Source organism: Haliotis rufescens, unplaced genomic scaffold (genome assembly GCF_023055435.1).
Source record: "Haliotis rufescens isolate VD_foot unplaced genomic scaffold, xgHalRufe1.0.p SCAF_71, whole genome shotgun sequence".
In the NCBI taxonomy this organism is placed as follows: domain Eukaryota; kingdom Metazoa; phylum Mollusca; class Gastropoda; order Lepetellida; family Haliotidae; genus Haliotis; species Haliotis rufescens.
This window is the reverse complement of record NW_025964363.1, coordinates 775,069-798,781: the sequence shown is the minus strand read 5'-3', so window position 1 is coordinate 798,781 and position 23,713 is coordinate 775,069. Positions and strand designations below refer to the sequence as shown.

General features: G+C 48.0%; 1 protein-coding gene across 1 annotated transcript in view; it reads left to right on the top strand.

Annotated features, from left to right (window-relative positions):
- LOC124111558 (importin-9-like) overlaps window positions 1-23,713 on the top strand; it is a 32,890-nt gene that overhangs the window by 7,908 nt on the left and 1,269 nt on the right. Inside the window, exons 5-23 of the mRNA XM_048388440.1 lie at window positions 373-459; window positions 662-781; window positions 3,756-3,856; window positions 4,254-4,312; window positions 4,975-5,126; window positions 7,319-7,417; window positions 9,428-9,534; window positions 10,952-11,091; window positions 11,436-11,514; window positions 12,170-12,398; window positions 13,675-13,753; window positions 14,483-14,631; window positions 15,526-15,651; window positions 15,898-15,970; window positions 16,479-16,681; window positions 18,139-18,305; window positions 19,299-19,432; window positions 19,807-19,919; window positions 22,437-22,616. Coding sequence (XP_048244397.1) covers window positions 373-459; window positions 662-781; window positions 3,756-3,856; window positions 4,254-4,312; window positions 4,975-5,126; window positions 7,319-7,417; window positions 9,428-9,534; window positions 10,952-11,091; window positions 11,436-11,514; window positions 12,170-12,398; window positions 13,675-13,753; window positions 14,483-14,631; window positions 15,526-15,651; window positions 15,898-15,970; window positions 16,479-16,681; window positions 18,139-18,305; window positions 19,299-19,432; window positions 19,807-19,919; window positions 22,437-22,616 — 2,397 coding nt within the window. The remainder of the gene's footprint in view (window positions 1-372; window positions 460-661; window positions 782-3,755; window positions 3,857-4,253; window positions 4,313-4,974; window positions 5,127-7,318; window positions 7,418-9,427; window positions 9,535-10,951; window positions 11,092-11,435; window positions 11,515-12,169; window positions 12,399-13,674; window positions 13,754-14,482; window positions 14,632-15,525; window positions 15,652-15,897; window positions 15,971-16,478; window positions 16,682-18,138; window positions 18,306-19,298; window positions 19,433-19,806; window positions 19,920-22,436; window positions 22,617-23,713) is intronic.

Here is a 23,713-nt window from a genome sequence, read left to right as displayed (position 1 = left end):
AGACCCGGGTTCGATTCCCCTCATGGGTACAATGTGTGAAGCCCATTTCTGGTGTCCCCCGCCGTAATATTGCTGGAATATTGCTAAAAGCGGCATAAAATCATGCTCACTTACTCACTCACTTGAACGTGAATTTAGACCCCATTTCAACTCGCCTCATTATTTACAATGTGCCATGGCTGACATATTGCTGATCTGTGCCGTGTATTAACATTTATTCCTGACCCATTGACCCACTGACCCACTGACCCACTGTTTGCTGTTGATTGATAATTTAGGATGATTGATAATTTTATTTCATGACATTCTAACGACCAGGATTACCAAGAAATATAAATAATCAATAAAGTAGTTCAACTTTGTATATTTCAGAAATTTGGGATCAGAACACGAGGTCGAGCAGTTCATATCTTCAATATTTGTGCAGGCATGATAGCAGCCATGAACGAACTGCAGAAGGTGAGGCCCTTGTTTGTAGTGTACAGTCTGTTTTGATTCAGTACATTTGGGTATGGGGACAGAGTTGCATCCCTTAGGCGTGCCTGGAATCTACGTTTTATGGTTTGTTCGCACCATACTATAATATAATTAAAATATTTTTGAAAGCAGGGTTCAATTCATTTCCTGTTTGTGTGTTACTTGTTATCTCCCTTGTCTCCAGGGTGTTGCCAAGCAACTGTTGTTCCCCATCCTGCCCCAGTTTGTGCAAGCGCTGGTCATGGCGCTGCGGACGCCGGACGGGGAGATGTCAGACAGCGGGCTCAAGATGGAGATCGTCAAGGTGAGAGCAGGGGCTTGACTGAAGAGGTGCATATCATGTGACTGGTCAGGTGTTGTACTTGACCCCCCAGTACTTGGCCCCCTGATACAGTACTTGACCCCCAGATACAGTACTTGGCCCCCAGATAAAGAACTTGGCTCCCAGATACAGCACTTGCCCCCCAGATACAGTACTTGACCCCCAGATAAAGAACTTGGCCCCCAGATACAGCACTTGCCCCCCAGATACAGTACTCGACCGCCAGATAAAGTACTTGACCCCCAGATACAGTACTTGACCCCCAGATACAGTACCTGACCCCCAGATAAAGAACTTGGCCCCCTGATACAGTACTTGACCCCCAGATACAGTACTTGGCCCCCAGATAAAGAACTTGGCTCCCAGATACAGCACTTGCCCCCCAGATACAGTACTTGACCCCCAGATAAAGAACTTGGCCCCCAGATACAGCACTTGCCCCCCAGATACAGTACTCGACCGCCAGATAAAGTACTTGACCCCCAGATACAGTACTTGACCCCCAGATACAGTACCTGACCCCCAGATAAAGAACTTGGCCCCCAGATACAGTACTTGACCCCCAGATACAGTACTTGACCGCCAGATAAAGTACTTGACCCCCAGATACAGTACTTGACCCCCAGATACAGTACCTGACCCCCAGATACAGTACTTGACCCCCAGCTAAAGAACTTGGCCCCCAGATACAGCACTTGCCCCCCAGATACAGTACTTGGCTCCCAGATACAGTACTTGACCCAGAGATACAGTACTTGACCCCCAGATACAGTACTTGACCGCCAGATAAAGTACTTGACCCCCAGATACAGTACTTGACCCCCAGATACAGTACCTGACCCCCATATACAGTACTTGACCCCCAGATAAAGTACTTGGCCCCCAGATACAGCACTTGCCCCCCAGATACAGTACTTGGCTCCCAGATACAGTACTTGACCCAGAGATACAGTACTTGACCCCCAGATACAGTACTTGACCCAAAGATAAAGTACTTGACCCCCAGATACAGTACCTGACCCCCAGATACAGTACTTGACCCCCAGATACAGTACTTGACCCCCAGATACAGTACTTGACCCCCAGATACAGTACTTGACCCCCAGATACAGTACTTGACCCCCAGATACAGTACTTGACCCCCAGATACAGTACCTGACCCCCAGATACAGTACTTGACCCCCAGATACAGTACTTGACCCCCAGATACAGTACCTGACCCCCATATACAGTACTTGACCCCCAGATAAAGAACTTGACCCCCAGATACAGTACTTGACCCCTAGATACAGTACTTAACCCCCAGATACAGTACTTGACCCCCAGATACAGTACATGCCCCCCAGATACAGTACTTGCCCCCCAGATACAGTACCTGACCCCCAGATACAGTACTTGACCCCCAGATACAGTACTTGACCCCCAGATACAGTACTTGGCCCCCAGATACAGTTCTTGCCCCCCCAGATACAGTACTTGACCCAGAGATACAGTACTTGACCCCCAGATACAGTACCTGACCCCCAGATACAGTACCTGGCACCAAGATACAGTACTTGACCCCAGATGCAGTACCTGACCCCCAGATACAGTACCTGGCACCAAGATACAGTACTTGACCCCCAGATACAGTACTTGACCCCAGATGCAGTACCTGACCCCCAGATACAGTACCTGACCCCCAGATACAGTACCTGACCCCTAGATACAGTACTTGAACCCCAGATACAGAACTTGACCCCCAGGTACAGTACTTGACCCCCAGATACAGTACCTGACCCCCAGATACAGTACCTGACCCCCAGATACAGTACTTGACCCCCAGATACAGTACTTGACCCTCAGATACAGTACCTGACCCCCAGATACAGTACTTGACCCCCAGATACAGTACTTGGCCCCCAGATACAGTACTTGGCCCCCAGATACAGTACTTGGCCCCCAGATACAGTACTTGGCCCCCAGATACAGTACCTGACCCCCAGATACAGTACTTGACCCCCAGATACAGTACCTTGCACCAAGATACAGTACTTGACCCCCAGATACTGTACCTGACCCCCAGATACTGTACCTGACCCCCAGATACAGTACCTGACCCCCAGATACAGTACCTGACCCCCAGATACAGTACCTGACCCACAGATACAGTACCTGACCCCCAGATACAGTACCTGACCCCCAGATACAGTACCTGACCCCCAGATACAGTACCTGACCCCCAGATACAGTACCTAACCCCCAGATACAGCACCTGACCCCCAGGTACAGTACCTGACCCCCAGATACAGTACTTGACCCCCAGATACAGCACCTGACCCCCAGGTACAGTACCTGACCCCCAGATACAGTACTTGCCCCCCAGATACAGTACCTGACCCCCAGATACAGTACCTGACCCCCAGATATAGTACCTGGCCCCCAGATACAGTACTTGACCCCCAGATATAGTACCTGACCCCCAGATACAGCACCTGACCCCCAGGTACAGTACCTGACCCCCAGATACAGTACTTGACCCCAAGATATAGTAGCTGACCCCCAGATACAGTACCTGGCCCCCAGATACAGTACTTGACCCCCAGATACAGTACCTGGCCCCCAGATACAGTACTTGACCCCCAGATACAGCACCTGGCCCCCAGATACAGTACTTGACCCCCAGATACAGTACCTGGCCCCCAGATACAGTACCTGACCCCCAGATACAGTACCTGGCCCCCAGATACAGTACTTGACCCCCAGATACAGTACCTGACCCCCAGATACAGTACTTGACCCCCAGATACAGTACCTGGCCCCCAGATACAGTACTTGACCCCCAGATACAGCACCTGGCCCCCAGATACAGTACTTGACCCCCAGATACAGCACCTGGCCCCCAGATACAGTACTTGACCCCCAGATACAGTACTTGACCCCCAGATACAGTGCTGATTCCCCATGTTTGTTACAGAGCATCACAACACTGGTGAAGAGTTTCCCCAAGACGATGCTGCAATGGATTCAGGAGGTCCTGCCGACTGTGTGGGACATCTTCACGCTCAGTGCCGACTTGTATCCTGACTGTAGCGGTGTAAAACTTGCTGAGTTGCTATTTCCTTGATGATGATCAGCTCACAATAGCACTGCTGTTTGTTTGTAAATGACCTTGTACATAAGGAATGGGTCTGTCCAACCTCTCCAATAATCTGCATCTTGTGATGTTTTCCCGCCTTCATTACCCTCACAACTGTCAGATATGTTGGCAGTGAAGAGGACGTCTGTTAAAAATTTAGATAAAATATCATAGTGTAATTGATACCCAAACAGGTATTTATGGCAATGATGTAATAGAGGTAGTATTCTTAGAATTATACACAATGATAAATATTGTTTGATTACTGCTGTAATTGACCTTGATCAGGATGTGAAAATATTACGTATTTCTGTGAATGTCCTTGACCTTGATCAGCTATGTGAGAACAGTTGTCAACAATCAGGAGGAGGCAGAGGACCCGGTAGATTCGGATGGTGAGTTCGTCTGTGAGCTGATGTGTCGAGGACAGGCTTCCAGCAACCTGCATTTGTTGAAGAGTGGCTCCAGTATGTGACTGACCACTGGGGTGATTCCCCTACAGCGTGGAGTGTTGCTTCCTTATGTTACTCATTATCTTTCAATGCCGTAGCTTTGAGTAATATGGCAATACTGTGTGAATGTATGGTGATGTTGACCGACTACTGGGGTGATTCCCCTACAGCGTGGAGTGTTGCTTCCTTATGTTAATCATTATCTTTCAATGCCGTAGCTTTGAGTAATGTGACAATACTGTGTGAATGTATGGTGATGTTGACTGACTACTGGGGTGATTCCCCTACAGCGTGGAGTGTTGCTTCCTTATGTTAATCATTATCTTTCAATGCCGTAGCTTTGAGTAATGTGACAATACTGTGTGAATGTATGGTGATGTTGACTGACCACTGGGGTGATTCCCCTACAGCGTGGAGTGTTGCTTCCTTATGTTACTCATTATCTTTCAATGCCGTAGCTTTGAGTAATGTGGCAATACTGTGTGAATGTAGGGTGATGTTGACTGACATGTGAAACTGTCTGTATGGTGAAGTATGATGTAAGTCAAACTGCCATGTTTCTCTTTAAGTAACATTTCTTGCCTCAATTTGTCTTTTTCTTGCAGGCGACATCTTGGGGTTTGAAAACCTGGTGTACAGCGTGTTCGAGTTTGTTCACGCTCTCATCGATTCGTCTAAGTTCCGCAGCACAGTGAAGAAGACCATTGATCAGATTCTGTACTACGTGATCATCTACATGCAGATGACACAGGACCAGGTGAGTAGCCATTGATCAGCTCGTACCTCAATGTCAGGAAGAAACAGGTGATGTTCCACATACTACCTAGTGCCCAGGTAGCAGTTGCCATGAAGTGGAACAACCTTCCAGATAGGATAGTACCAACCCATTCTGCTTTCGGAGCACAACTGAAGGTGGTGGCACGTGGTCCTGTGCACAGCGCTCAGGACACAAATCGTGTGAAGTTAAGCAATGTTGGTCGCGGAGAGTCCTTGGATGGGTGACTGCGGTTCGACAGCTTGCCTCCAGAGTTTCCAGCCCTGAGGTTTTGATTAAAGTGGTGTGCCATGCCACCCTTACCTGGACGACTTGAGCAAGCCGGTCTATTATACTCAAGGCGGTTGGATCATCAACTTCATGAAATCAGACTTACATCCGTCACCAGAATTTGGTTTACTTGGGGTCAGGGTTCCCGATCTGGGAGGGATTGTATTTCTGTCGACCCATGTGCCACATCTCTTAAGGATTTCGTTCTCCTGTTTCCCTTGTGCTAGCAGTACAGATCTTGTGCCCAGGGAATATGGCAGCTTTGGTGAACGTGGTTTTTTCTGCACGGCTGTGAATGCATCCCATTCAACAACACACCAGTGATCACATGGTAGCGATCTCAAACAACTCAGTTGGGTACAGTCCATTTCAGGTGGATCTCTTCGAGGTAAATTTTCCAGATTTCCAGGGGGCACGGGTGGCCCAGTCGTCTTAAGGCGCCACGATTCGCTGTGCAGAGTTGCCTCTCCAGAGTTGAAACCTATGATTGTGAGTTTGAATCCAAGATCGCCCCGATTATGTTTCTAGGTTTGTCAGCATGATACCCGTGCTCGTGGGTTTCACCATTGTTCACCGAAGTGGTAAACGTCTGAGACCTGCATCACTTCGGGCTTTCCTCCTAAATTAAGCTGACACGCCATGATATAACTGGAATACTGTTAAAAGCGACGTTAAACTCAACTCCCTAACTCACTCACTCCAGATTTCCATGTTCTGCTCTTGGAGACACGGATGACCTTATGGACGTTTCCCTCTGAGACCCTCATTTCCGAGGGTACTCAACCAGTTGCTTACTAGGGTTGAAACAGTACAGCAAGGTCACAATATGATATGCATTACGATACAAAAGTCACTGTCCAATACGTATGCATATTTACGTCAAATCGTGTGAAAACATCTTGAATACAAACGTTTCAGAGCAGGTTCAAAAGGAAAGGTAGCTGTAGACACATGTTCGTTGTGGCTCTTATTCGTAGTGAACTTAAATACAACACATTTTGTGGTTTTTGACTGACAAGAAGTCCCAGGTGGTCATTACGCGAGCAGTAATGTATTTTATCAAGTGTATCGTCTTGTGTCAATGCAGAAAAAAATGTATAGTGTATTGTATCGGTGCATGACAACTCACGATGCACCGATAAAAGGCTGACGTTTTGTTCACCCGAATCCTCGGATTCGATCAATGGAATGGCCACTCTCTGTTCTTGATTGCGACATCAAGGTGTTTCAGCAGCAGTTCTACAAATGTTTAGGACGAGGATCGATGGTCCTGTTATGCTGGTGTACCTTTCAGGGTTCACAGGTCACTTCTGTGCGGATATGTTTGAAGTTTCTACAGTCTGGGTGACTGGTTACCAGGCTCCACCATTCATGGGTGGTCCACGGCTATTACCATGTTTCACGATCCGATCTGGCCAACAACCTCTTATATAACGCTTAGCAAGAGGGGACAGGATGTGTCTGGTGGTACAATGAATGTCCTTACAAAGTAGACACAATTGAAGGATAACAACTTCTTTTTTTGCATGACAACGGTATAAGGATCTATACCGAAACGTCGCCTTTATAATAAATAAAGAAGTTGTTATCCTTAAATTGGGTCTACTTTGTCATCTGTCAACTTCTAAGTAATGCTTATCAAACAATGAATTTGACAATTCATGCATTCTCCACGGACATGAACCTGCTCATGTTTCATAGCGAGTGTCGGTGCGTTTAGGTGAGATGTTTTCTCTGTTTTCCGGGAACGCAGTCCAGGAAGTTTCCTGTACCTTTTGGCAGTGAGATGAGTTAGTATAAGTATTAATTATATTTTTACCCCCAAAAATGCATTTTTGACTTTGATTTGACTTTACTTTGTGGAGGATAAGCCATTCTAGATGTTGACCTCTGACCTTTTCCAGATCCGACTCTGGAGCAACAACCCAGACCAGTTTGTGGAGGATGAGGATGACGACAGCTTCTCCTACTCTGTGAGGATCTCGGCCCAGGATCTGCTGCTGGTGAGATGCACTGAGATGTCAGTCACTGGATTGTCTGGTCCAGACTCCATTATTTACAGACTGCTTTCATAAAGCTGGAATATTGCTGAGTGCGGTGTTAAACAACAACAAACAGATTTTCCCCACCTGTCTGTGATTGTGTTCCTCTGTCTGTGATTGTGTTCCTCTGTCTGTGATCGTGTTCCCCTGTCTGTGATTGTGTTCCTCTGTCTGTGATTGTGTTCCTCTGTCTGTGATTGTGTTCCTCTGTCTGTGATTGTGTTCCCCTGTCTGATCTTGTGTTCCTCTGTTTGTGATTGTGTTCCTCTGTCTGTGATTGTGTTCCTCTGTCTGTGATTGTGTTCCTCTGTCTGTGATTGTATTCCCCTGTCTGATATTGTGTTCCTCTGTCTGTGATTGTGTTCCTCTGTATGTGATCGTGTTCCTCTGTCTGTGATTGTGTTCCTCTGTCTGTGATTGTGTTCCCCTGTCTGTGATTGTGTTCCTCTGTCTGTGATTGTGTCACCTGTCTGTGATTGTGTTCCCCTGTCTGTGATTGTGTTCCTCTGTCTGTGATTGTGGTCCTCTGTCTGTGATTGTGTTCCTCTGTCTGTGATTGTGTTCCTCTGTCTGTGATCGTGTTCCCCTGTCTGTGATTGTGTTCCTCTGTCTGTGATTGTGTTCCTCTGTCTGTGATTGTGTTCCCCTGTCTGTGATCGTGTTCCTCTGTCTGTGATTGTGTTCCCGTCTGTGATTGTGTTCCTCTGTCTGTGATTGTGTTCCTCTGTCTGTGATCGTGTTCCCCTGTCTGTGATCGTTTTCCTCTGTCTGTGATTGTGTTCCTCTGTCTGTGATTGTGTTCCTCTGTCTGTGATTGTGTTCCTCTGTCTGTGATTGTGTTCCCCTGTCTGTGATCGTTTTCCTCTGTCTGTGATTGTGTTCCCCTGTCTGTGATCGTTTTCCTCTGTCTGTGATTGTGTTACTCTGTCTGTGATTGTGTTCCTCTGTATGTGATCGTGTTCCTCTGTCTGAGATTGTGTTCCTCTGTCTGTGATTGTGTTCCTCTGTCTGTGATTGTGTTCCTCTGTCTGTGATTGTGTTCCCCTGTCTGTGATCGTGTTCCCCTGTCTGTGATTGTGTTCCTCTGTCTGTGATTGTGTTCTTCTGTCTGTGATTGTGTTCCTCTGTCTGTGATTGTGTTCCTCTGTCTGTGATCGTGTTCCTCTGTCTGTGATTGTGTTCCCCTGTCTGTGATTGTGTCACCTGTCTGTGATTGTCCCCACCTGTCTGTGATTGTGTCACCTGTCTGTGATTGTGTCCACCTGTCTGTGATTGTCCCCACCTGTCTGTGACTGTGTTCCCCTTGTGTTCCAGTCCCTGTCCAGTGAGTTCCAGGCAGACAGTGGTCCGGCCCTGTGTCTGTGATTGTGTTCCCCTTGTGTTCCAGTCCCTGTCCAGTGAGTTCCAGGCTGACAGTGGTCCGGCCCTGTGTCTGTGATTGTGTTCCCCTTGTGTTCCAGTCCCTGTCCAGTGAGTTCCAGTCAGACAGTGGTCCGGCCCTGTGTCTGTGATTGTGTTCCCCTTGTGTTCCAGTCCCTGTCCAGTGAGTTCCAGGCAGACAGTGGTCCGGCCCTGTGTCTGTGATTGTGTTCCCCTTGTGTTCCAGTCCCTGTCCAGTGAGTTCCAGGCAGACAGTGGTCCGGCCCTGTGTCTGTGATTGTGTTCCCCTTGTGTTCCAGTCCCTGTCCAGTGAGTTCCAGGCAGACAGTGGTCCGGCCCTGTGTCTGTGATTGTGTTCCCCTTGTGTTCCAGTCCCTGTCCAGTGAGTTCCAGGCTGACAGTGGTCCGGCCCTGTGTCTGTGATTGTGTTCCCCTTGTGTTCCAGTCCCTGTCCAGTGAGTTCCAGGCAGACAGTGGTCCGGCCCTGTGTCTGTGATTGTGTTCCCCTTGTGTTCCAGTCCCTGTCCAGTGAGTTCCAGGCTGACAGTGGTCCGGCCCTGTGTCTGTGATTGTGTTCCCCTTGTGTTCCAGTCCCTGTCCAGTGAGTTCCAGGCAGACAGTGGTCCGGCCCTGTGTAATGCAGTCGGTAAACTCATGCAGGAAGCGGAAGGCGTGAAAAACTCTGGGAATCCCATGTGGTAGGTGTGTTACAGGTGTGTTACAGGTGTGTCACAGGTGTGTCACAGGTGTGTGATGTGCAGGTGTGTGATGTACAGGTGTGTTACAGGTGTGTGGTGTGTTATAGGTGTGATGTACAGGTGTGTTATAGGTGTGTGATGTGCAGGTGTATGATGTACAGGTGTGTGATGTACAGGTGTGTGATGTACAGGTGTGTTACAGGTGTGTGATGTACAGGTATGTGATGTACAGGTATGTGATGTACAGGTGTGTTACAGGTGTGTGATGTACAGGTGTGTTACAGGTGTGTGATGTACAGGTGTGTTATAGGTGTGTGATGTACAGGTGTGTTAGGGTGTGTTAAAGGTGTGTGATGTACAGGTGTGTTAAAGGTGTGTGATGTACAGGTGTGTTATAGGTGTGTGATGTACAGGTGTGTTAGGGTGTGTTATAGGTGTGTGATGTACAGGTGTGTTAGGGTGTGTTACAGGTGTGTGATGTACAGGTGTATTATAGGTGTGTGATGTACAGGTGTGTGATGTACAGGTGTGTTATAGGTGTGTGATGTACAGGTGTGTTAGGGTGTGTTACAGGTGTGTGATGTACAGGTGTGTTAGGGTGTGTTACAGGTGTGTGATGTACAGGTGTGTTATAGGTGTGTGATGTACAGGTGTGTTAGGGTGTGTTATAGGTGTGTGATGTCCAGGTGTGTTAGGGTGTGTTACAGGTGTGTGATGCACAGGTGTGTTATAGGTGTGTGATGTACAGGTGTGTTATAGGTGTGTGAGGTACAGGTGTGTTAGGGTGTGTTATAGGTGTGTGATGTACAGGTGTGTGATGTACAGGTGTGTTACAGGTGTGTGAAGTACAGGTGTGTTATAGGTGTGTGACAAGCAGGTGTGTTTGAACTGTTACAGGTGTGATGTACAGGGTGCAGTACAGATGTAATGTTACATTTGTGTGATGTACGGGTGTGTTATGTAAGGTGTGTTACAGGTGTGTTACAGGTGTGTGATGTACAGGTGTGTTACAGATGTAATGTTACAGGGGTGTGACGTACAGGGGTGTTACAGATGTTACAAGTGTGTGATGTAGAGATGTGTAACAGATGTGATGTAAGTTGTGTTACAGGTGTGTGATGTACAGGTGTTTTACAGGTATGTGATGTACAGGTGTGTAACAACTGTTACAGGTGTGTGATGTACAGGTGTGTTACAGGTGTGTGATGTACAGGTGTGTAATATACAAGTGTGTGATATACAAGTGTGTTACAGTTGTGTGATGTACAGCCGTTTTACAGATGTGTGATGTACAGGTGTGTTACAATATGCACATTTTGTGATGTACAGGTGTGTTACAGTTGTGTTGCCATGGTTACAGGAGTGGCATATGTGTTACCATGGTTACAGGTGTATGACATAGTGTAATATGTTGCAGGTGGAAGACCCACGAGTCGAGCATGATGGCCCTTGGCAGCGTCAAGGCCTTAGTCCTGGAGTCCATTCAGTCGGGCAAAGTCCAGTTTGACATCATCGGCTTCCTGCAGTCTGTTGTATTAGAGGATCTCAATCAGTCTGGTGAGTTGTGGGCCGGGTCAGTGTGGTGTGATCACACAATCATTTGCACTTCACTCAAGATAATAGACTCAATCATTTGCACTTCACTCAAGACAATAGACTCAGTCATTTGCACTTCACTCAAGACAATAGACTCAATCATTTGCACTTCACTCAAGACAATAGACTCAGTCATTTGCACTTCACTCAAGACAATAGACTCAATCATTTGCACTTCACTCAAGACAATAGACTCAATCATTTGCACTTCACTCAAGACAATTTGCACATGGATTTGAAGCTTGCTAATTCTACACTCTGAGACCTGAGTACATGATGATGACCAATACTTCCGATGTTTTCAGCGTCTCCGTTCCTGGTGGGTCGGTGTTTGTGGATGGGCAGCAGGTATGCCGAAGCCATGCCCCAGGAACTCTTACAGAGGTAAGCACAGCACACAGACAGTGTTTCAGTGAGCTGTATGGTCGGCGACTTCTGTAACTGTTGGATCCTGAGCTGACTGTCTCTTCCAGTCTTGCCAGGTGATAATGTGTCGCATTTAATATTGCACACAGGTACAATGTGCGACTCCTTCAGAGAGTTCATGTCAAGGTTCAGTTCCAGCCAGATTTCTGGTGTAAACAGTAGATATGTAATATTTCCATCTGTTGTTATATACTCACCAACAAAAAGAAATGCTGTTAGCTCACCTTATTATTGTATTTTAGCTGAAGGATATTTTCTTAGCACACCTTATTTATATACCCCAAGGATATTTTTTTAGCTCACCTTATTTGTGTAGCCCAAGAATATTTGCTTAGCTCACCTTATTTGTGTAGCCCAAGGATATTTTCTTAGCTCACCTTATTTGTGTAGACCAAGGATATTTTCTTAGCTCACCTTATTTGTGTAGCCCAAGGATATTTTCTTAGCTCACCTTATTTGTATACCCCAAGGATATTTTCTTAGCTCACCTTATTTGTATACCCCAAGGATATTTTCTTAGCACACCTTATTTGTATACCCCAAGGATATTTTCTTAGCTCACCTTATTTGTTTAGCCCAAGGATATTTTGTTGACCAAGTTGAAATATTTCAGGTTTCTGCAGGCGACAGTTGGAGGTTTGAACATCTCTCAGCCACCCAGCATCCGAATCTCGGCCATCAGAGCTGTGTTCGGATTCTGTGACCATCTCAAGACGTCGAACAACACCCAGCTCCTTGTGCCATATCTACCCAATATTGTGTCGGAACTAGTCACCATAGCAACACAGTTTTCTGCAGAAGTCCTTGGCCTCTGTCTGGAGACGTTAACAGTTGTTGTTGCGGTGAGTAGTCTCCCTTGACTTTTGTTATGGTGAGTTATCTCCCTTGCACCTCAGCGGACCAGCACTGTGACAGCAGCCACACATGCACTCATGCTTACATGTCACTATACCAGTGCAAACTTGAACATGATGTTATTCCCATTTTACTTGACCACCTCTGTTGTCTAGTGGTAGAGCATCCGCCTGGAGAGAAAAGGTCTGTCATACCAAAACACGTTAAAACAGGGTACTTGTTGTTACCCTGCCTGGCGATCAACATTAAGGGGCTAAAACCTAAAACAAGGACCGGTCAGCTCAGAGTCAGTATGCAAGTCGCTAAGCGCAACATGCACGTCACTATATAAGTACAATAATTTTCCCCTTTTAACTTTCCCTCACAGGGGGCACGGGTGGCCCAGTCGTCTGAGGCGCTGCGATTCGCTGTGCAGAGTTGAGTTCCTTGGGCTCTCCAGAAACCTATGATTATGTTTCTAGGTTTGTCAGCACCATACCCGTCCTCGTGGGTTTCACAGAAGTGATAATCATCCGAGACCTGCATCACTTCTGGCTTTCCTCCAACATTAAGCTGACACACCGCGATGTAACTGGAATACGGTTAAAAGTTAAACCCAAATCACTCACTCACTCACTTTGCCTCACAGAATGCTATCACTGTAGTGTTAACTGGTCTGATATGCAGTAGTACTATGTAGAGCTGTGTGTTCACTGTACAATGTACAGGGCTCCAGATAGATGCCGTATTGGTGTATTTTACAGATAAAATGTAGTCAAACACAGACATTGCAACTGTATCCAATACAGGGGCAAACGATACAATACACTCTTATCTGTTTATTTTCTAAAATGTTCTCCAAACAGTGATAAACTTCTGTTTAGAATATCGGGGATTACCTTTTGCTTAAACGGGAATACTTCATTTTGCGTCAGCAGCAAATGGATTTTCCTCCAAATCCCGCATTGTTGTTAGCTAATAATAACACGCTCATCTTGTTATGTTGTTCATCTCGTTATATTTACGTTAGTTTGGCACCAAAGTCCAAATGTACAACACACGGTCTTTGAATGATGATGGCGCAATATCATTCCAGTACTTGTCTATTCTACAAAGTACAAACGGTGTATTTACTTATTGGTTTGAAAATATATGTGTGGTACTTGTCAGTTATGATAATGACCAGTGCTGTACGAATTGGATGAAAATTTATCTGGAGCAGTGAGATATGTAAGAGCGGTGTTGAACTGTATCTTATCTATGGTCGTCTCCTGAATGTTGCAGGTTGACAAAGCGTTCACAGCTTCCCAAGAAAGCAAGTTGTCTCCCCTTGCCATTGCTACGTTCCTCAAGTTCTCCGGAGGTAAGAATAGTTCTGTACATACTTGAGCTTGAAAGACCTACTGTTGGAAGACATGGCAGTTCCTATCACGTGTTGATTCCCAAATTGAAAGGCAAAGGCTAACCCAGAAATCTGAATGTCTAGCAGGCCGAAAAATTGGCGTTTTCCAATAAGTATCCTGTCCGCTCTGGGCAAGTAGGGGGCGGTCGGGTAGCCTAGTGGTTAAAGCGTAAGCTCGTCATGCCGAAAGCCCGGGTTCGATTCCCGACATGGGTACAATGTGTGAAGCCCATTTCTGGTGTCCCCCGCCGTGATATTGCTGGAATATTGCTAAAAGCGGCATAAAACCATACTCACTCACTCTGGGCAAGTAGATAGGTTGCAAGCCAAATCGTTTAAGGGAGCCTCCAATCGCCCCATTTCTGTAACACAGGTACAGCCAGCCTTCTAGACACTGCGGGCGGAGGGTAGCCTAGTGGTTCAAGTGTTCGCTCTTCACACCCATGTTCAATTCCTCACATGTCCTCTCTGTTACAGATGCGTTCATTGTGTTACCTGTCTGTTACAGATGCGTTCATTGTTAACTGTGTTACAGATGCATTCTTTGTGTTAACCGTCTGTTACAGATGCGTTCATTGTGTTCACTGTCTGTTTCAGATGCGTTCATTGTGTCAACTGTCTGTTACAGATGCGTTCATTGTGTCAACTGTCTGTTACAGATGCGTTCATTGTGTTACCTGTCTGTTACAGATCCCTTCATTGTGTCTCTGGTGCAGGACATGATCAAAGAGCTTGCAGAAAACCCTGGATGTTCTGCAGCTCTGGAGCAACGCCTCGTCCCGACCCTCGTCAGCATCCTCCGCAGTGCCACCGACACCGTGATGCCCGGACTCACCACGGTAAGACCCTACAGGACCGCCTCCGTGGTCTAATGGTAGAGCGTCCACCCGGAGAGCGGAAAGTCCGGGGTTCGATCCCAAACAGCGTCATACCCAAAGATGTTCAAAGATGGTACTTGTTGTTACCCTGTCTGACCCTCGGCGTTAAGGGGCTGAGGACTGGTTGGCTCGGAGTCAGTATTAATGTTAAACTGTGGCATGGTATCTCAGTGTGCTAGCACTATAAATCGGCATCAGTCCGAACTAGTACAAGCAGCCACACACATACACGTGCATGCACGTCTCTATATAAGTGCAATAATCTTGGACGCGATGTTAAACCCCATTTCACCTAAGACATGGGACGCAGGTCATCCATATGTGCATCTTCCCGAGGCAAAGGTGTTAACTGACTATGAAAATTCAGTTTCCACCCTTGCCGAACTAGGCTGGAATACCAGTCTCGATTGTAGCGCCACTAGTGGCTACTACTAGAGTTATGTACCTTCTATGTCCCTCCTATTCACCAATCAGACTCCACCTTTCATATCACATGCAAATGCTTCAAACAAAATGGCGTCACCCAGTCCAGACAATCTGATCGATAATCGAGATCTATATTGTAATAAAACAGGTCTTATCTCACGAAGTGCATAAAATCACTTGAGCACCTTGATTAAAAACATGAAAAACTTGCAAAATATCTGTTGACGGCCAGTTAACGGTACACCTACTTTGTAAATCCTGCAGTCGACCGAAATGTGCAAGTTGCAATCCATGTTGTTTACGAAGCAGGTGTCTAGTTTGTCACACAGTTGTGCAGAGATAGACTGTGTATGATGCAGGCATCACTGGACATGACGGCTGACGTAGAAGCTGGGGCTGATGATGTTGATGATGTTGATGATTATGCAGGTATCGCTGGACATGTTGACGACGCTGGTGCGAGGAAGTCAGGAGCTGGTGTCCGATGTGTTGATGACCGCCTTCCCTGCCGCTGTGGAGTGTACCCTGAAGACAGACGACAACGCATCAATGCAGGTGGGTGGACTCTGTCCTGCAGTGCTCGTGCAGATTAATACCTTCCCCCAGTGGTCTGGGACTCATATGGTTTTGGTTTTCTAGTTCTGGCCCGGAATGAGTCCCTTGTGTGCCATGTTTGTGGTAGAGCCCAGATGGTCTGGACCTGATGATTTACAGTTATACAGGGCATTGCTGGAACTTTGCTGATTTTGGCATAAAGCATATTTTACTCACTCACCCACTTTTACATTTGTTTCTGTTCAGAGCGGAGGCGAGTGTCTTCGAGCCTACTCATCGAAAGCACTGGACCAAGTGACAACATGGCAGGATGAGCAGGGTGAGTAGAGTAGCTCACCTCACTATGTTCCCATGTCAGGAGTGTTAGCTCACCTGACTATGTACCCATGTCTGGAGTGTTCACTTATCTATGTACCCATGTCAGGAGTGTTAGCTCACCTACCTATGTTCCCATGTCAGGAGTGTTAGCTCACCTGACTATGTACCCATGTCAGCAGTGTGAGCTCACCTGACTATGTACCCATGTCAGGAGTGTTAGCTCACCTGACTATGTACCCATGTCAGGAGTGTTAGCTCACCTGACTATGTACCCATGTCAGGAGTGTTAGCTCACCTAAATATGTAGGGAGACGCAGCTCACCTGGCCCATGTATAGAAGTATTAAAGGTTTCTCTGGCCCTGACTCAATTATATACAGTCCACCATCATTGGCAAGCATATTGCTGATTAGATATTCAGTAACAAATGTACAATGACAACAGACATCGTCATACATCGTCGATCTGTTTTTGTTGGGAGGAGTATTGCATGCTTGGTCTTTGTTGCAGGTAAGAATGGCTTGTACTACATTGTGCAAGTGATTTCCAAACTCCTTGATCCGAAGACGTCTGAGCACACTGCTGCCTTTGTTGGCCGCCTTGTTTCTGTGGTGATCAGCAAGGTGGGGACACAGCTGGGGGAGAACCTGGACCTGATGCTGAGGGCCGTCCTCAGCAAGATGCAGCAGGCGGAGACGCTCAGCGTCATGCAGGTGTGTAGAGACGCTCAGTGTCATGCAGGTGTCATGCAGGTGTGTAGAGACCCTCAGTGTCATGCAGGTGTCATGCAGGTGTGTAGAGACCCTCAGTGACATGCAGGTGTGTAGAGACCCTCAGTGTCATGCAGGTGTGTAGAGACCCTCAGTGTCATGCAGGTGTGTAGAGACCCTCAGTGTCATGCAGGTGTGTAGAGACCCTCAGTGTCATGCAGGTGTGTAGAGACCCTCAGTGTCATGCAGGTGTGTAGAGACCCTCAGTGTCATGCAGGTGTGTAGAGACCCTCAGTGTCATGCAGGTGTGTAGAGACGCTCTCTGTCATGCAGGTGTGTAATGATGCTCAGCGTCATGCAGGTGTGTAGAGATGCTCAGCGTCATGCAGGTGTGTAGAGATGCTCAGCGTCATGCAGGTGTGTAGACACTCAGTGTCATACAGGTGTGTGTAGAGACTCAGTGTCATGCAGGTGTGTAGAGATGCTCGGCATCATGCAGGTGTGTGTAGATGCTCGGCATCATGCAGGTGTGTGTAGATGCTCGGTGTCATGCAGGTGTGTAGAGACTGTTTAAAGCAGGTATGTAGAGATGCTCGGCATCATGCAGGTGTGTGTAGACGCTTGGTGTCATGCAGGTGTGTAGAGACTCCCCATGTCAAGTGTGTAGAGACTCAGTGTCATACAGGTGTGTAGAGATGCTCGGCATCATGCAGGTGTGTGTAGACGCTTGGTGTCATGCAGGTGTGTAGAGACTCCCCATGTCAAGTGTGTAGAGACTCAGTGTCATACAGGTGTGTAGAGATGCTCGGCATCATGCAGGTGTGTGTAGATGCTCGGTGTCATGCAGGTGTGTAGAGACTCTGTTTAAAGCAGGTATGTAGAGATGCTCGGCATCATGCAGGTGTGTGTAGATGCTTGGTGTCATGCAGGTGTGTAGAGACTCCCCATGTCAAGTGTGTAGAGACTCAGTGTCATACAGGTGTGTAGAGATGCTCGGCATCATGCAGGTGTGTGTAGATGCTTGGTGTCATGCAGGTGTGTAGAGACTCCCCATGTCAAGTGTGTAGAGACTCCCGGTGTTGTGCAGGTGTGTAGATGCTCCGTGTCATGCAGGTGTGTGTAGATGCTTGGTGTCATGCAGGTGTGTAGAGACTCCCCATGTCAAGTGTGTAGAGACTCCCGGTGTTGTGCAGGTGTGTGTAGATGCTCCGTGTCATGCAGGTGTGTGTAGAAGCTTGGTGTCATGCAGGTGTGTAGAGACTCCCCATGTCAAGTGTGTAGAGACTCCCGGTGTTGTGCAGGTGTGTAGATGCTCCCCATGTCAAGTGTGTAGAGACTCCCGGTGTTGTGCAGGTGTGTAGAGACTCCCCATGTCAAGTGTGTAGGGACTCCCGGTGTTGTGCAGGTGTGTAGAGTCAATCTGTTGACTGCTGTAACCATGTCCTTCATTCCCACCACAGAGTCTGGTGATGGTGTTCGCCCACCTGATCCACACGCAGATGGAGGCGGTCCTGGACTTCCTGACCAGTGTCCCAAGTCCTACTGGCCGACCAGCGCTGGAGTTCGTCATGTCGGAGTGGTGCTCCAGACAACATCTGTTTTATGGCAGCTATGAGAGGAAAGTCAGGTTAGTTGATAGTCTTACTGTCTCAAGATGGCATCCTTGTCATGCAAGCCATTTCTTCTTACTGTAGGTCCGAATTACTTCCAAGGATACGAGACACTTACATGTCTCCACTGAGTTAGTAGAACCAGGCCTCGAAGTTCAAAGTTTTACCATTTTGCTAAAAGTATTGTTTTCCTAGTAGCCAGTCGTAAAATCAAGAAGTCAAGCCAATATTGTAGGTAGCCAAAACCATTTGAAATTATCGTAAATCAAATAACTATTATTATATGTACCAGTCATAGCACTAGTCTTGGAATTGTATATTGGTGGAAACTGTACTTGAATTTTTGTTATTTGTGACTTGAGTGAGTGAGTATGGTTTTACGCCGCTTTTAGCAATATTCCAGCAATACCACGGCGGGGGACACCAGAAATGGGCTTCACACATTGTATTTGTGACTTGAACAGTGATGCAATTTATGCTACTAGATTATTTAGGTTGATCCTTGCTTATCCAATGAGCATTGTCAACGGAAATACAGTACTAATTACATTAACATTTACCTGTATTTCTGTTCATTATTGACTTTAGGGGGAATTATACGCAAGTACAATTATTAGCAGACATGTTCCACAATCAGCTTTTACTTATTTTTGTTTCTTCAAATATGAAACAATACAATTTAGTTTTAGATATTTTCAAGGTAGTCATTTGGCTCCCTCTGAATTTTAGACAGTAAACAAATTGAAATTAAGTTCGAATTGGCGACCGTTTTAGTTGCAACTGAGAACTGAGAGTTGCTATTTCTAAGCCTCAGGGGGCAGTGGGGTAGCCTAGTGGTAAAAGTGTTCGCTCGTTACGCCGAAGACCCGGGTTCAATTCCCCATATAGGTACAATGTGTGAAGCCAACTTCTGGTGTCCCTGCTGTGACATTGCTGGAATATAGCGGCGTAAAACAACACTCACTCACTCTGAGCGTCAGAGACAATACATGTTGTGTGATTCCCTGCAGCTCTGTGGCTCTGTGCAAACTGCTGCAGCACGCTGTGTCCAGCAACGATCCCCGCTTACAGAACATCACGGTCCGAGGCGAGCAGATCATGCAGCAGAACGGAGGCATCAGAACACGCTCCAAGAGCGCCTCGGGTGAGTCACGGCGGTGTGGACGATACTGGCCGAGACTGGTGGGTGTAGTTATGGTTTTAACAGACAAAGCTACCAGACCAGTGAAGATCCGGGGTAGAATAGGTCTTCATCAACACAGCTTGCCTTAAAAGGCAACTATGCTTGTCGTGGTCAGGCTTGCTGACTTGGTTGATGCACGTCATCGTATCCCAATTGCGTGGATCGAAGCTCATGGTATCAATCACTAGACTTGCTATTTACAGACCACCGTCATTTAGGCGTAATATTGCAAACAGAGCTACCAACTGTCACAAAGGGTTTCCCTAATGGATGAGGCCCTCCTAGGACTGCTGTGTGTTGGGTGGAGAGTCACCGGTTATTTTGTGGTGTTTCAGACCCCGAGGAATGGACAACGGTCCCTCTGCTGGTAAAGATCTACAAGCTCCTCATCAACGAGTTGTCCAACCAGATAGAGTCCAGTCTGTCCGCCCAGGTCGGGGAGGAGGAGGTGTGTATGTGAAGGATAGAGCACGACTCTTACATTGCCGATACCCGATTGCCGAGGTCTTACTTCCTCGACCATAACCGAATAGGAGTGTTTCATCTCACTTATAAACCGTCTAAATGCAAGAAAGAATAGAGAAAAAAAGAAAACCAGGAGATATCTTCTTGTAAAAAAACACAAGTGTGTCGCGGTATAAAGTGCAAATCAAAGTGTGCGAGAGAGAGAAACACGTGCAGCATAGAATTAAAACTTAAGTCATGGCATCTAAAATTAAACGTTCTATCACCACCTGCCCCAGTGGGCAAAACAGTGGGTTACAAAACTTAACACGATATGTGAGGTTCAGTTTGATTTCCGTCCTTCGTAATGAAAAAGTGTCATTTCTTGTCTTCGATCTTAGAACATTTGACTTTTGAAACACAATTACATCTGCTTCATCAGGTTTCACTAGCAAAAAGTAAAACCTCGTACCAGGTCTTACTAGAGAAAGAGTAAAACTTCACACCCAGGGTGAGGTCTTACTAGGAAAAAGTAAACCCTCCCAAGAGGTTATTACAAGACAAAGATTCCTTCAATACAATAGGTGACATAGTGACAGTAGGGTGGTGAGATGACAGGGTGGGTGAGATGACAGGGTGGGTGGGATGTTGGGGTGGGTGAGATGTGAGATGTCAGGGTGGTCAAGGTGAGATGGGTGAGATGATGGGGTGGTCAAGGTGAGATGACGGGGTGGGTGAGATGTCTGATTGGTCAAGGTAAGATGTCGGGATGGGTGAGATGTCGGGATGGGTTAGATGTCTGATTAGTCAAGGTAAGATGTCGGGGTGGTCAAGATGAGATGTCGGGGTGGTCAAGGTGAGATGTTGGGGTGGGTGAGATGACGGGGTGGGTGAGATGTCTGGGTGGTCAAGGTGAGATGTCGAGATGGGTGAGATGTCTGGGTGGTCAAGGTGAGATGTCGGGATGGGTTAGATGTCTGGGTGGCCAAGGTGAGATGTCAGGAAGGGTGAGATGTCGGGGTGGCCAAGGTGAGATGCCGGGATTGGTGAGATGTCGGGATGGGTGAGATGTCGGGGTGGCCAAGGTGAGATGTCAGGATGGGTGAGATGTCGGGGTGGCCAAGGTGAGATGTCGGGATGGGTGAGATGTCGGGGTGGCCAAGGTGAGATGTCGGGATGGGTGAGATGTTGGGGTGGCCAAGGTGAGATGTCGGGATGGGTGAGAGTGAGAGCTCAGTATGGGTGAGATGTCGGGATGGGTGAGATGTCGGGGTGGTCAAGGTGAGATGTTGGGATGGGTGAGATGTCGGGATGGGTGAGATGTCGGGGTGGTCAAGGTGAGATGTCGGGATGGGTGAGATGTCGGGATGGGTGAGATGTCAGGAAGGGTGAGATGTCGGGGTGGCCCAGGTGAGATGTCGGGATGGGTGAGATGTCAGGATGGGTGAGATGTCGGGGTGGCCCAGGTGAGATGTCGGGATGGGTGAGATGTCAGGAAGGGTGAGATGTCGGGGTGGCCCAGGTGAGATGTCGGGATGGGTGAGATGTCGGGATGGGTGAGATGTCAGGAAGGGTGAGATGTCGGGGTGGCCCAGGTGAGATGTCGGGATGGGTGAGATGTCAGGAAGGGTGAGATGTCGGGGTGGCCCAGGTGAGATGTCGGGATGGGTGAGATGTCGGGATGGGTGAGATGTCGGGGTGGCCAAGGTGAGATGTCGGGATGGGTGAGATGTCGGGGTGGCCAAGGTGAGATGTCGGGATGGGTGAGAGTGAGAGCTCAGTATGGGTGAGATGTCGGGATGGGTGAGATGTCGGGGTGGCCAAGGTGAGATGTCGGGATGGGTGAGATGTCGGGATGGGTGAGATGTCAGGATGGGTGAGATGTCGGGGTGGCCCAGGTGAGATGTCGGGATGGGTGAGAGTAAGATCTCAGTATGGGTGAGATGTCGGGATGGGTGAGATGTCGGGGTGGCCCAGGTGAGATGTCGGGATGGGTGAGAGTAAGATCTCAGTATGGGTGAGATGTCGGGATGGGTGAGATGTCGGGGTGGTCAAGGTGAGATGTTGGGATGGGTGAGATGTCGGGATGGGTGAGATGTCGGGGTGGTCAAGATGAGATGTCGGGGTGGTCAAGATGAGATGTCGGGGTGGTCAAGGTGAGATGTCGGGATGGGTGAGATGTCTGGGTGGTCAAGGTAAGATGTCGGGGTGGTCAAGGTGAGATGTTGGGATGGGTGAGATGTCGGGATGGGTTAGATGTCAGGGTGGTCAAGGTAAGATGTCGGGGTGGTCAAGGTGAGATGTTGGGATGGGTGAGATGTCGGGATGGGTGAGATGTCCGTGTGGTCGAGGTAAGATGTCGGGGTGGGTGTGAGTGAGATGTTGGGTTGGCTGAGGTGGGAGATGTTGGGGTTGATGAGATGTTGGGGTGGGCGAGGTGAGATGATGGTATGGGGAGGTGAGATGTTGGGGTGGGTTTTATAACCTAAAGCTCTGGTGACTCTAAATGTTGATGATGCAGGGAGAGGGATGGGAGGAAGAGGAGGAAGATGACCTTGATGATGACATTGCTATTGGTGGCCAGAGTTTGTCGGAGCTTATAGACCAGTATGCAGGGGAATATGGAGGTCTGGATCTCGACGATGAAGAGGACGATGACCCAGATGCTCAGGCGGATCCAACCAACCAGATCAACCTGCAGGTCAGTGCCAGGTGCCTCCCAGCTGTATGTAGATCAACCTGCAGGTCAGTGCCGGGTGCCTCCCAGCTGTATGTAGATCAACCTGCAGGTCAGTGCCGGGTGCCTCCCAGCTGTATGTAGATCAACCTGCAGGTCAGTGCCGGGTGCCTCCCAGCTGTATGTAGATCAACCTGCAGGTCAGTGCCGGGTGCCTCCCAGCTGTATGTAGATCAACCTGCAGGTCAGTGCCGGGTGCCTCCCAGCTGTATGTAGATCAACCTGCAGGTCAGTGCCGGGTGCCTCCCAGCTGTATGTAGATCAACCTGCAGGTCAGTGCCGGGTGCCTCCCAGCTGTATGTAGATCAACCTGCAGGTCAGTGCCGGGTGCCTCCCAGCTGTATGTAGATCAACCTGCAGGTCAGTGCCGGGTGCCTCCCAGCTGTATGTAGATCAACCTGCAGGTCAGTGCCGGGTGCCTCCCAGCTGTATGTAGATCAACCTGCAGGTCAGTGCCGGGTGCCTCCCAGCTGTATGTAGATCAACCTGCAGGTCAGTGCCGGGTGCCTCCCAGCTGTATGTAGATCAACCTGCAGGTCAGTGCCGGGTGCCTCCCAGCTGTATGTAGATCAACCTGCAGGTCAGTGCCAGGTGCCTCCCAGCTGTATGTAGATCAACCTGCAGGTCAGTGCCAGGTGCCTCCCAGCTGTATGTAGATCAACCTGCAGGTCAGTGCCAGGTGCCTCCCAGCGGGAAGGAGATGTTGCTGGGTGTAGATGTTGCTGGTTGTATGTAGATGTTGCTGGTTGTATGTAGATGTTGCTGGATGTAGATGTTGCTGTATGTGGATGTTGCTGTATGTGGATGTTGCTGTATGTAGATGTTGCTGTATGTAGATGTTGCTGTATGTAGATTACTCCTTGTAGCAGGTGCCCTTCCCTCCCTGTTTGATTGTTTCTTTGTTGTTTAAAGCCGTACTCAGCAATATTACAGCTATATGACGGCGGTCTGTAAATAATTAAGTCTGGACCCGACAATCCAGTGATTGATATCATGAGCATTGAGGCACACAACTGCAATAAGATGACACAGATCAACCAAGTCATGGAGCTGACCACCCG